Source organism: Poecilia reticulata, linkage group LG11 (genome assembly GCF_000633615.1).
Source record: "Poecilia reticulata strain Guanapo linkage group LG11, Guppy_female_1.0+MT, whole genome shotgun sequence".
NCBI lineage: Eukaryota > Metazoa > Chordata > Actinopteri > Cyprinodontiformes > Poeciliidae > Poecilia > Poecilia reticulata.
In genome coordinates, this window is record NC_024341.1 from 25,970,297 (window position 1) to 25,982,929 (window position 12,633).

Below are 12,633 nucleotides of genomic sequence, written 5' to 3' on the forward strand. Positions count from 1 at the left end.
TGGTTCCCCACCCCTGGTTCCCTCCGCCTTTGGGGGGTTCGATGGTTCCCTCCGCCCGGTTCCCTCTGCCTGTATCGGGTTCCTTTGTCCAGTGATTAGTCGGCTCATTGATAAATTTTTCAGTTTGTCTTTTTAGGTATACGTCTTAATTTCAGGAGTTGTGTTGTAATGTAAAGCTTTTTTTCATGAAGTCTGGTGATAAATGTTGAATTTTTCCCTGAATTGCTAAATGTTCCCTGTTGCTCAGACTGAGTCTTGGTTTCCCTTTAGTTTGTGGTGTTAGATGTTTGAAATCTCCTGTTTCCTGAACTTCTTCAGCTGATCGTTGTCTCTCTAACCTTCTAACCCGTTTTGTTTGCTCCTTAGAAAGCTGTGAATGTTTAGTTTACGCTTCCTGAATGTAACCATCAGCCTAAATGGACTGAGACCAAAACAAGTTCCAGCCTTTCAGCGACTGAATCACGTTTTGCCGTTCACTCACCCAGACCCTTGTCCTCCCTGCTCCCTCTTGTCTTGCAGCTGGTTGAAGGCCGAGCTGCTCCGCGCCCACAGAGGTGATCAAACGGAGGGTAGACTGAACTCACTGTGCTGTTAGGCTCCGTCTTAAAGTACATTTTTATCCCCTGTAGATTATGAATGAACCAGCTAACCTCCAATAAACATCCTGCTTTTCTACAATCATCACATCTTCTGTCTGTGTGCATTCTTTTCATTTCGTCCTGAAACTGAAGTTTTAGTTGGTTATTTTTCTCCATTTTAGCTACAGATTTGATTCCCAGAATCTGGAAATGTTTCTTATTTAGTCCTGGTTCTGTTTAACTTCAGACACAAACTGAGAGAAGCTAAAATGTTGTCTTATTTAGCCTGGAACTGCTTTAGCCGATCCGTTTGTACGCAGGTGTTTGTATTTCACAGATGAAACAAAGTGCGGCAGATGAATGCACACTAAAAACCTGTATTAAACTCTTAATAAAAATTTAAAAAATCATTTTTTAAAACAAGTTTTAGAAACGGGCAGTGAAGAATGCTTTTGGACCCAGTGGCTTAATGTGTCAGAATCACATTTTAATCCTAATTAAGTTGTTTCAATTAGGAAATAAAATCCTAAAGTCATTTTCACAAATTTAAAATGTTCCAAAGGTTCATTTTGTCAGAAACAAACCTTTAAACGGGGATTAAACTATTTTCATTAAGCCCTGGTTCCTGTCTGAAATTAAAAGAAAAATCAACGTGGGTTGCAGTTTGTGTAATTAATCTAATGTTTGACTGAAAAACATTTTTAATTTATTAAATGTAAGTTAATTAGTTTCATTTTGTTTTCAGGAGAATAGAAATAAAGAATCTCACATGAAGTCATTCGGTTTATATTCGTTTTGTTTTTAAGGTTCTTTGTGTTTCTGGGTTTTAATAAAAAGTTATTTACCTTTGTGTTTAAGGGTCCTTTTAATCTCCAACCTGTCGGGACAGAACTTCATCCTGGCTCCAGTCCAAACGGTGAACGTTTCCTCTTTGTTCCGACATCAAGCAGCATAAATAAACTGCTGCAGGCTGAATGTCAGATCTGGATCTGAAGCTTTGTGTTGTTTTTAAAACTCTTTCCTACAGACGGTTTGATCATATTTCTAAAGATGCATTAAAAATCTTCTCTCAGACTGAAAGTCGCACTCCATTAGCCGTCTGTAATGACTTCCCTGGAAATCATACAGAAAAGCATTTCCTGCTTCTCAGTGTGAGAAAAGATGGCAGCACTGAGATTAAAATGCATGACTTAATTTAAATGAATTGTTTTAAGGATGTCGTTCAAATAAAACGGTAAATTAAAAAAGCAGGAACCACTTAGACTCTAAAAGTTCACACATTTTATAAATCTGAAGTTAAATATGCAAATCAAATGTTTTAGAAATATTTCTCTGCTGAGCAAAACATCAGATTTAGTTTTTTTTTTATGAATGTGTTTACCAACAAGCTCAAAAGTTGATCAGAGCAGTTATTGTTACATTTTTATTAATATAAACGGTACTCAAATATTTGTAAATTACAAAGTTATAATGTGCAACATGGAGCCAAGATTCTTACACCAAGTATTCATCAATTTGTACGGACTGCAGTGTAGCCATACCTAGAAATGTGCCACAATTTGCCTGAGTGGAATATTGTGTTTGTTCCCAACATCGGATGGTGGAGAATTTAGAAACCGGAAATGAAATCAGTATTGTAATGGTGGGATGTGTCTGCAAGTAAAATGGGATAAAACACCTAAAACTCTTAGTGGATTATTATCTCAGTGACACAAAAACACTTTTAAAAATGTCAAGTAACGTTCAGTTGAACGGGTGTGACGTAACTGGGTGGGGTTTCCGTACAGCTGACGGGGTGACGTCATGGTCAGGATTTTCCTCCTTCGACGTCGCAGGGCGGCGGAGCGGCAGTGAGCGACGCGACGCGGCGCGGAACGAAGCGAGCGGCAGCGATAATATCCCCGGAGTTTTACCGCGGCGCAGCCGGAGCGCAGCAGGACCAGAGGCCGCCTCCACCCAGCAGGAAACCCCGGAGCCACGGAGCGCAGAGCCGGCCCGGGCCCTCGAGGACAGCGAGGAGCCACCGGGGTGTGGACCGCAGGAGCAGCCGAGGCATCGCCGCTCAGCTTCTGCAGAGGAAGAGACATCCGCTGCCGGGAGGGGGGTAAGTAAGTACCGCTGCAGAAACCCCGTGGATTTAAATACCCCCTCTCATGTCAGAATTACCCCGATAAGCCGAGACGAGGGGCGGATTTCGTTCATAATCGCGTCAGCTCAATCAGAGCAGAGGAGGAACGTGTCCATGTTGGTTTAGGTTCAGCAACAAAGCAGCTGGTGTCTGACTACAACATTTACGCGTTAATTCATCCAGGATGAGTTAAAATCCTGTCGCTCATTCACCGCCTCGGGTCAGCAGCTACGGCGGCCATCGTCCATAGAAAAACATATCCGCCAAAAAAACTCAGGAATTTCGGGATTAGCATCGGACATTTTCTAGAAAAGAACTTGGACATTTATGAAATTGAAAAGTGAAAAAAAATCTTAACGTTTTTTTCCCCATAAAATGTCTGAACTCATAAATTTTCTCGAAAATTAAGATCTCAAGATTTTTGAGAATAATCTCAAAATTTTCCTGTTATTTCTAGCAAATTTTTTACTTTTGAACTCAGAATTTTTCTTGTTTTTTTTTGTACGATTTCTAAAAATTAATCCTCTGAATTTCAGTTTCTTTGTAGCAAATTTTTTACTTTTGAAACTCAAAAAAATTCCGTTTTTTAAGAAAATTTCTTATATTAATCTCCAAATGTCCATGACTTTCGACACTTAGAAATTTTCATGTTTTTTCCAGAATATTTCTTAGAATAATCTCAAACTTTCTCCATTTTTTTTCTAGGAAATTTTTTACTTTTGAAACAAAATTTCAAACATCATCTGACTATCAGTAATTTCAAAGTTTTTCTAGACGATTTCTGAGATTAATCTCAAATTTTTTGCTTTGTCGAGCAAATTTACGACTTTTCAAACTCAGAAATGTTTTTGTTTTCGAACATTTCTGAGATGAATCTCCAGATTTCCATGTTTTTCTGGCAAATTTTCAACATTTCAAAGTCAGAAATGTTCAGTTTTCTGGCAGCAGGTTACTTTTTGTCTGTCTGGGAGGGGTCGACATGTTTCCTGCAGACTGGAGGAAAAGCTTCATGCTTTCAGCTGGTTTGGTTTCCAGATATCATCTGATGATGAGCGGCTTGTTATCATGATGACGCATCTCCTCTTGGTGTCTCCTTTAGGTGGAGCAGCTGAAATCAAGAGTCAGCTGTGATTCACTGGCTGTAAAGAGTCTTCAGACTCAAACTAATATGTCTGGATTTGTTGATGTAAGAGATGAGATTATGAAAGATGATTTCCTAAAGTTTTTTCTTCTTCACTTTGATCAGTATCATTTATTACTCACATAAAAAAACAAGCAGATCTGTTAAAATGTAACTAATATGAACTACATGCAAACTAAAGGTTTATTGAATCACATCTGGACTGAATTTGTTTGGCAACCTGAACTTTCCTCCAATTAAGCCTCTTTGGCTGTTTATACAACATTAGAAATACATAAAGAGATGGTAAAAACAATAGCAGCATTGCTTTAGTGTAGGCTTCATTATCTGTAGCAAATGAAGCATCGGCAGCTAAGAAATCCTAACATCAGCATGTGAAAAGCTCAGGCCTTTCTGCTCGACTTCATATCAATACAGCGCAGGACTGATCAGTTCACTACTTTCTTTATCAATAACTGGATAGCAAAAGATGTTTAATAGGAGATTTTTACAGAACGTGAACCAGGTGAAGCCAAATTTATGCCCCATGAACAGCTTTGAGTAAAATATACTGACAAAGAAAGGTTTTATTTTTTTATCCTAAATGCAAAATGTTTCTATGTTTTATACATTTTTGTGTTGCTCTTTCAGCAAATCACCTTTTTTGAGTCTGTAGTCTCCAGTTGACGATTAATCGATTACTTAAATAAAGACAATTAATCTGATTAGTCCTGTAACTACTGCATGCATGTGCAGAGACCTTGTGCTGCTGCCTGTGTGTGGAGAGGTTTGCTCTCAGCCACCGAATCGCCCGCAGGCAGGCATTAAACATTCAGCAGCTCAGCAGTGCGGCTCCTGAACGCTCCTCTAATTATAGAAGCTAGCCGGCCCAATTCCCTCCGCACCGCTCCGGACTCTCCACGTACGTCCTCTCTGTGTTTGTGTGGGAGAGAGGCGTTAATGGGAAATGGTGGGAAACCGAGAGGAGTCAAACTCTCCATTTGGGCTCCCATCTGCCTCCCACTGCATGAACTGCTTCACTTCTTACCACATTTATGGATGAAAGAAGCAGATCTCTGCCTGTTGTCCTTTTAGTGACACTTTAACATTTAATCATGAGTCATTTCTTTTAAGCAACCTTTTTATTCATTACTGGAGCTGATTACTTAACTTGTCTGAGTCTAATAAAAACATCTAGAAATGTCAAGTAGAGATGAAATCAGCCAATTATTTCACTAATTTGTTGATGAGCAGATATATTTCAGTGTTACTTTCCCTGGCAAACAGGTTCAGGTTTTTCTATAATTTTAGGAATATTATCTGTCCAGGGGCTGCACAGTGCCGCAGTTGGTAGAGCTGTTGCCTTGCATCAAGAAGGTTCTGGGTTCGATTCCCGGCCCGGTCTTTCTGCATGGAGTTTGCATGTTCTCCCTGTGCATGGTGGGTTTTCTCCGGGTACTCCGGTTTCCTCCCACAGTCCAAAAACATGACTGTCAGGTTAATTGGCCTCTCCAAATTGCCCCTAGGTGTGAGTGTGTGTGTGCATGGTTGTGTGTCTCTGTGTTGCCCTGCGACAGACTGGCGACCTGTCCAGGGTGACCCCGCCTCTCGCCCGGTACGCTAGCTGGAGAGGCACCAGCAACCCTCCTGACCCCACTGAGGGACAAGGGTGCAAGAAAATGGATGGATGGATTATCTGTCCAGATTGGAAGCAGAAATGAGAGAATTTAAAAAACGTTCTGAGCTTCCTACGCCGGCCTGTAGGTGGCAGTAGCACTGCTGGATCTAAACACAAAAGAAAAAGATTCTCAGTGGTTTTCTTCACTATTAATGTACACAAACAAAGTGTAATCAACAAAATCAAAACAAACTTCATTATGTAGATCAAATATGGTTGACTTGCTGTGATTTTTAGTGCATCACCCAAGCTAACACATTTAGCTTGATTTTGGATTTAATTAACTAAAAAAATATACAATCTTTGAAAAGCTAAAAGTTAAAAGATGCTAATCAAACTGTAGCAGTGAGCTACGCAGCTCAAAGTGGAAAAAACTACATAGATAAAATCGTAACCTTTGACCTGAAGGTGGTCAATCATGCTAGTGTAAAACTACGGGCCTGTCTGTCATTATATCACTTTATTAATACATCGCTTTACTTTATGGTCATCCTGGTAAAAAAATCTGATTAATCGTGATTAATCGATTGTTGAAATAATCGTCAACTAATTTAGTAGTCGATTAATATGTCAGCTGCAGTAATTCTGCTTAGAACGGCACAGAAAATATATACATTTTGCATTTCAGATATAAAAAAATCCCTCTTTGTTTGTAAATCTGTTTTTTCCAGGACTGAAGTTTTCAAATTCTGCATCTATCAAGCAGCTTTTCCTGTCCAAATATTAATCACTTAATCAGAATAATAACCATCATCTCTGCTCTGCTCTGATGTTACTGAATGAGTTTTTCACATGTTGATGTTATAAATACTTTTAACTGCAGCTGTTACTGCTTCTCTAAAGGAATGCTGTTATTGTTCTGAGGCAGAACAATGTTTAATTTGCTATTGAAAAAAGGAATTCAATTGTTTACTTCCATTTTTATGTCTTTTACTAAATAAGCCTCATAGAAAAATCGTCAAAATGTGACTTTTTAAAATCCAACTAAGGATATTAAAAGTTTCTAAAAATCTTTCTTGGGGATGTAGCGTCTGCATCATCACATCCAGTTGATATGTTTGATTTAATCAGAGTATTTATGTATTAGGAGGTGCCGTGGAAACGGGCCAACGTTCTGGTCTGGTTCCAGTGAAAAAAGGCGTGGAAAGTTCTTCAGCTGCATCCAGGCGTTGAAAACATCGGATCCGTCTCAGATGTCCGATGGCTGCTGTTCAGGCTGTAACAGAAGCCTAAAATAAAACACGATCCATGTTTTATTGAATGCTTGGAGCTTTTTAACACACACACGCACACACACACACACTCCCTGCAAATGGTGCTGCTTCCAGGGAAAAGGCTGTTTGTGTGTTTGAATGTGGGGGCGGTCATTTCCACTGAATTTTCCTTCCATTAGCACTGATATCACTCGTTCAGTTTATGCTGAACTCTAGTCAGTGATGTAACAGCGGCACAGGACAGGGCGTTCTTCTTCTTCTACTCTGTTCACCACAATTATCTGTTCACAATTACAGTTTTCAAATCTGCTCCACTTTTTGCTTTTTTTCCACAAACGAAATATCAAAATGAAAACAAAAGAGTTTCATTGTTTTGTTGTTAGGAGATAAAAATCAACCACATGACTTTTAAAAAGAAAACGAGAAATGATTCATGGTTCTGATTCATGGGGATCCTCCCTCACTCTGTGATCGATTGGTTTGGAGTTTTATGTCTGAAAAGTTTCTTTAAAACAAGAACAAACTAATTTAAGTTCACAGATGTTCTCCATCCCGTCTGCAGTCGCCAAGAACAGCTGAACATTTTAGCTTCTAGATGTTCAAACTGGTTAAAACCCAGCAGACCTGCAGCTGGAACTTCATGTTACAAAGCGGTGGCTCGAATGCACTCCACACTTTTCAGATTTTTGGACGTTGATTTGTAGCAACATTTTTCTCCCTTGACCCAATGGGAGAACATCTGGAGACGCCTAGATTACAGTTTAGTAATCGATTTTTCTGACGATTAATCAGGTTTAAAAACAAAAACTGTCACATTCTGCTGATTTTTCATTCAACCACTTAAACTTTTTCTTAAAATATTAGAAATGCATCAAAAGATGCAACTAAGCAAATAATCTAATTCCTTTTTAATAAAAAAATAATCATTTTATTGCCTAAACTGCAGTGAAAACATTCCTTTAGTGAAATAATCTGCAGCTAAAATATCCTTCTGAAAAGTTCAGCGTTTTCTGCTGGACTTAAAATCACCGCAGTGTGCAGTTTATCTACCGGGTTTGATTTACTGATTAATATGAGATTTTCTTTACAGATTTTGAACCAGGTGAAGGTAAATTTACCACTAGAGGAGTTTTGGGTAGAACATTGATGGATAACGGTGATTATTTTTATCTTGAAAGCAACATGTTTGTATTTTTTAACCGTTTTGCTTAATTACGGCTCTGAATTGGGTCGTTCTTTCATCAAATTACCTTTTTTTTTAAAGTCTGTAAACTTCAGTTCACGATTAATCAATTACTAAATTAGTTGTGGATTATTTCAATAGCCAATTAATCACAATTAATCCATCCAATCGTTTCAGGTGAAGTTTTACTTTTTGGGTTTTATTAGATTTTGATCTAAATCCAGGAGAACTTCTTGAGGAATTAGGAAAATAAAAGTGAATGACCTGCAGTCTGCAGCTCAGTTTGGGTTTCTGGACCGGGGAAGGACTTCCTGGAAGGTTTGTCTTCAGGAAAGGCGCAACAACAATATCAACTAGGTCATTATTACCATGAACTAGAAGCCCAATCTGCCTGGAACGTGTTCTGTTGGTCCAGAACCGTTGAGGTTAAGCACATCTTCCTCATTTCTCAGAAGGCTGAGGAGAATTTTTCTTTTTAATCTGTCGTTCATTAAACCAGTAATCATGTCGGTTCCTGACAACGCAGTAATGGCTGCTTCAGTGGCCTTTAAGAAGCGCGTCTGAAACCATAAAGTCCTGTAATAACGGGCCGGAGGTTCCGCCGGCGAGCCGGTCAGGATCCGGCCCGATTCCTCTCAGCACAACAAACCTGGATCTGATGAATGTGCTGGTTCTGACTGTGTTTTCTGAAGAACCAGCATGTTCAGACTCATTTGTGTGAAGCTGGGAGCAGCTTTAGTTCACGTTTCGCTGCCAAAGCAATTTTGCAAGTTTTTACAGAGTTTGCTTCAGCTCTGCGAACTGCTGCTGGCGCCGTGACCCAAACGGTTCCAATAAACCCAACGGTTAGGAGGAAATACTGGGTTCAGATCAGCTGAAAACCTCCGACTCAGCTGAGATGCTCTGATTCAGAGGAACGACGTCTGTCGACTCCCCAGTTATGGCAAAAATAAATCATCCTTTCCACTTTCAGCAGAAAAGTTTCAAATGATGTTGCATCTCAAACTGAAATACACTCCAAGAAACAGAAATATTACCAAGAAGGTTTGTGTAGTTTATAGAGAAAATATCTGTAACAGTTTATTTGAAGGAGTTTGTATAAGGTTTTCATAACTTTTGTCAATATGAAGGAATCTTCATGAATGTTTCAGACTGTTGTCATGAAGCGTCATTTGGTAAATAATGACACTTTTAATGGACTTTTAACACAAGTTTTAATGCAGATTTGCATTAAAAGTCTCATTATTTACCAACTAAAACAGTCTGAAACATTCAAGAAGACTCTTCTCTATGTTCATAACAGGCGTTATGTCAGGTTTATGTCAGTCTGGCGCACATACCTGAAATAAAACAAAAGTAACTTTTTATCAAGACATAGTCAATAATTCCTTAGTTCTAGTTCCACTGGTAGATTATTTCTCTTATAAACTATTTCTGGTTTCTAAGTTTTTATTTCACTTATAAAATGGGAGAAATGCCTGGTTAAAAATTTAATAATCTTCCAGCATAACTAGCACATTTTCATCAATGTTAAGGAATTATTTAACTAAAATAAGCTCCTGTTTTCTGCTGAAGTTATTTGTAAGTCAGTTTTGTCTTATTTCAAGTGTACTAAGATATTTAGACAAAAATACTTGTTTCACTGTATGTAATATGTTCTAAAATGACTATAAATCATGTTTTTTAAAGTAGTTTTTACCTGAAATAAGTTTTCATCTGCATCTAAATTATTATTGAAACAACTCTGTCTACAATAATCCACCCAGTCTGAGAGGAAACAGCTGAGCCTGTTTTTATTTCTCTTTCTGCTCTTTTGAGGCAGAGCTGAAAGAAAAATAATATGTTATAGTTGTTAAGATTTACAGTTTCTTAGTAAATATCCGTGCAGCTCTAATAAAGTCATAAACGTTTGGACCACTGCTGTCAGATCCACTGGAGCAGGATCAGCTACAATCCAGGATTTCTCACTTTCTAGTATTTATTTAGGCTTTAAACCTGTAAAATGTTGGTAAAGGTGCATGATAACCAGTGAATTTACTAAAATAGCTCTTTGTTTTGTATTCAGTCAGATGCTGAACCCATTTTTCAGGCCAGCGCTGCTCCATGGAAACAGAGAGGTTTGTTTACAGCAGCGTCTGCTAGCCTTTTAGCTAATTGACTCTGATTAGCTCTCCCCCAAAACACGCACATAATACATTATTAGCTGTTTGTTGAGTGGAGGACCACCTGTTCGGTCCGGAGCCGAACGGCCCCAGCAGCCGGCCCCCGGCTCTCGGATTAGCCGGGATTCAGTCAGTATTCCTGCAAACAGGATGAAAGTCTGAGCCGAGCCGCCGGCTGGACTCCGGCCTGCTGCAGATCTGCTGGAGCAGAAACAAAACGATGCCATCAGTCGATTTGGGCGGCAGGCTGTCAGCTCACGCTCTTATCCCAAGCGATAAGATGTCCTGGAAAAGCTGAGCAGATCTAATCCTGATTTGTTTAGTGAAAGAACAAAAAGGGAATGCAAAGCAACATTTGCTTGTGTTTCCTGTAAATTCATGCAAAAGATTCCAGAATCTGTTCCAGATCTATAAACTGAAGACTTTTTCATTTTGTAGCGTCAGAGACGAAAAGCTGACAGATGAATGACATGAAGAAGACTTCCTCCAGTTTGAACCCAGCAGCCATCTGTTCGCCTCCTGAGCAGAAACGGTCGGTTTTTACTACCCAAGTAAAACAAAAATCGATGTTTGGAGCCAGAGGGCAGCAGGAAGTAAAACTGAAAGCTGGCAGCTTCTGCTGCTGGGAATTAGAGCAAATGCCACTGAAGTTCTGAAGAAAGGCGGATTAATGACAGGAGTGAATAACCAGTTATGCGGAAATAAAGAGCAAGAGGGAAATTACAATGACTGCACTGCAAAAACACAAAATCCTACCAAATACTTTTCTCATTTCTACAGCAAATACTTTAATACACTTAAAATCAGATGTTCTTTTTCAGCATTATATAGCTGCTTTGTTTAAGTTAATAAATCCTTAATAATGATTAAAGATTTTTCTCTCTAACAGGATGCAGAATAAACTACAGCCAGTTTAAAACACAGTAATCATGTAAAGGTTAATGATTTCATTTCCTGTCCTCCAAGCTTAATTACACTCATCTGACTTGTTCTTCACCTGATGGTGAGCAAATTAAAAATTACAAATTTAGCTGTGAACTTAGCAAAATTAAAATGAATAGCTGCCTTAAATCAGATCACCTTTCAGTTTAGACTCAATCTATCATTTATGGTTTAATCAGTTCTGTTTTCCATCTGTTTTTTCAACAGGTGACAGAAAAAAAATACAACTTTTAACAGCTATAAAGCTGAATGTAAAAACACTTAGTCATCAACTTATGCCTAAATTTAAGCCATTTCCTTCTGATCAGTACAAGTTGTCAGCTTTGTTGTTGGTGACTTTTGCTACTACATCATCTAACAACCAATCTTTGCTTTAGTTTTAATTTTCCTTCTTCAGTTAGAGTTTCTCTTTTATTAAAGTAATCCCGCTGCCTGAAGCTGCTGTTTCCACCTGGAATCGTCGCAGCTGCTGATTGTGAGTGGCGGTGGGCGTCGGCGTCGTGCTGGTGGCTGTTTTGGTGTTTTATGGAGGTGATGAGACGCGTCACGTCCGGCTTTTACAAAGTAGCTGAAGGGTTTTCTTCATTTCGTTTTAAAACGGTTTGCTGCTCAGAAGAATAACAGATATTTTTATTAAATGGAAGTCGTGTTTTCTTCTTCTGATTCTGGAGCAAAACTAGACTGGAAGCAGACGTTTCATAACTGGCAGGATGATTTTCCCATCTTGCCTCCTCTTCTTGGTGCTGGTGTGTGTGTGTGTGTGTGTGTGTGTGTGTGTGTGTGTGCATGCGTGTGTGTGTCTTGCCTGTTCCAGTATGTAGGTCAGTCGTGTCCTGTGGTGGCAGAAAACGGAGGATCCTGAAGCTTTGAGTCAAAGGGTGAAACCAGAAAGTTTGTCGGAGAATCTGAGCTCAGATTTCCTTTCTGTGTTTCCTGTTTGTCTCTGAAAACCCAACATGAACCTGGATGTGGGTCATGATGTCATGATGAAGATCACACACTGCCGCATGCTGCCCTACCTTTTTTTGTTGAAGCTTACATCCAGTTTGCTCTGCACTGAACCGTCAGAACAGGAAGATGTTCATCTATTCCAGCCTTTACAGTAAACTCAGAGTTTATGTCGTCTGATTTTAAAGCAGGCGTCTTCCTGAGATCTGATTTTGACCTGCGTGTCGACCCAGCACTGCAAAAACACTAAATCTAACTTTTCAGCAAGATAGAGGAGCCTGTATTATCTAAATAATTCCTTAATATTGATTCAAAAAAGTGGCAGATTATTTTACTTATAGTAAGAAATTTTCACGTTATAAGATAAATAATCTGCCGGTGGAACTAGAACTTTCTCATAAATATTAAAGATTTATTGACGTAAAACAAGCATCTGTATCTCTCTTAAAAGTTACTAAGTGTATTAAGATATTTTCACTAGAAACTAGAACAAAAATACTTTGTATGATTTTGTGTTTTTGCAGTGTTCATGTCCTTTTTCACAAACCAAGAAAGAGAAAAACAAGCTCATTGACTTTGGAGTAAATTAAATGTGGGATATTGTGTGCAGAGGAAGAGATTTTAGCAGCTTTGCAGGACATAAAGTCTGCAGCGCGCGTGCGTGTGTGTGTGTGTGTGTG

The 12,633-nt window shown here is 39.0% G+C and overlaps 2 protein-coding genes across 2 annotated transcripts in view; both read left to right on the top strand.

The window, feature by feature from the left end:
• ak2 (adenylate kinase 2) overlaps positions 1-686 on the top strand; it is a 15,316-nt gene extending 14,630 nt beyond the window's left edge. The window contains exon 7 of the mRNA XM_008422856.2: positions 520-686. Coding sequence (XP_008421078.1) covers positions 520-527 — 8 coding nt within the window. The 3' untranslated portion in view covers positions 528-686. The remainder of the gene's footprint in view (positions 1-519) is intronic.
• Positions 687-2,026: 1,340 nt separating this feature from the next.
• The window catches only part of rnf19b (ring finger protein 19B), a 42,639-nt gene continuing 32,032 nt past the window's right edge, over positions 2,027-12,633 (top strand). The window contains exon 1 of the mRNA XM_017307379.1: positions 2,027-2,682. The gene's annotated coding sequence lies outside the window, so the exon portion shown is untranslated. The remainder of the gene's footprint in view (positions 2,683-12,633) is intronic.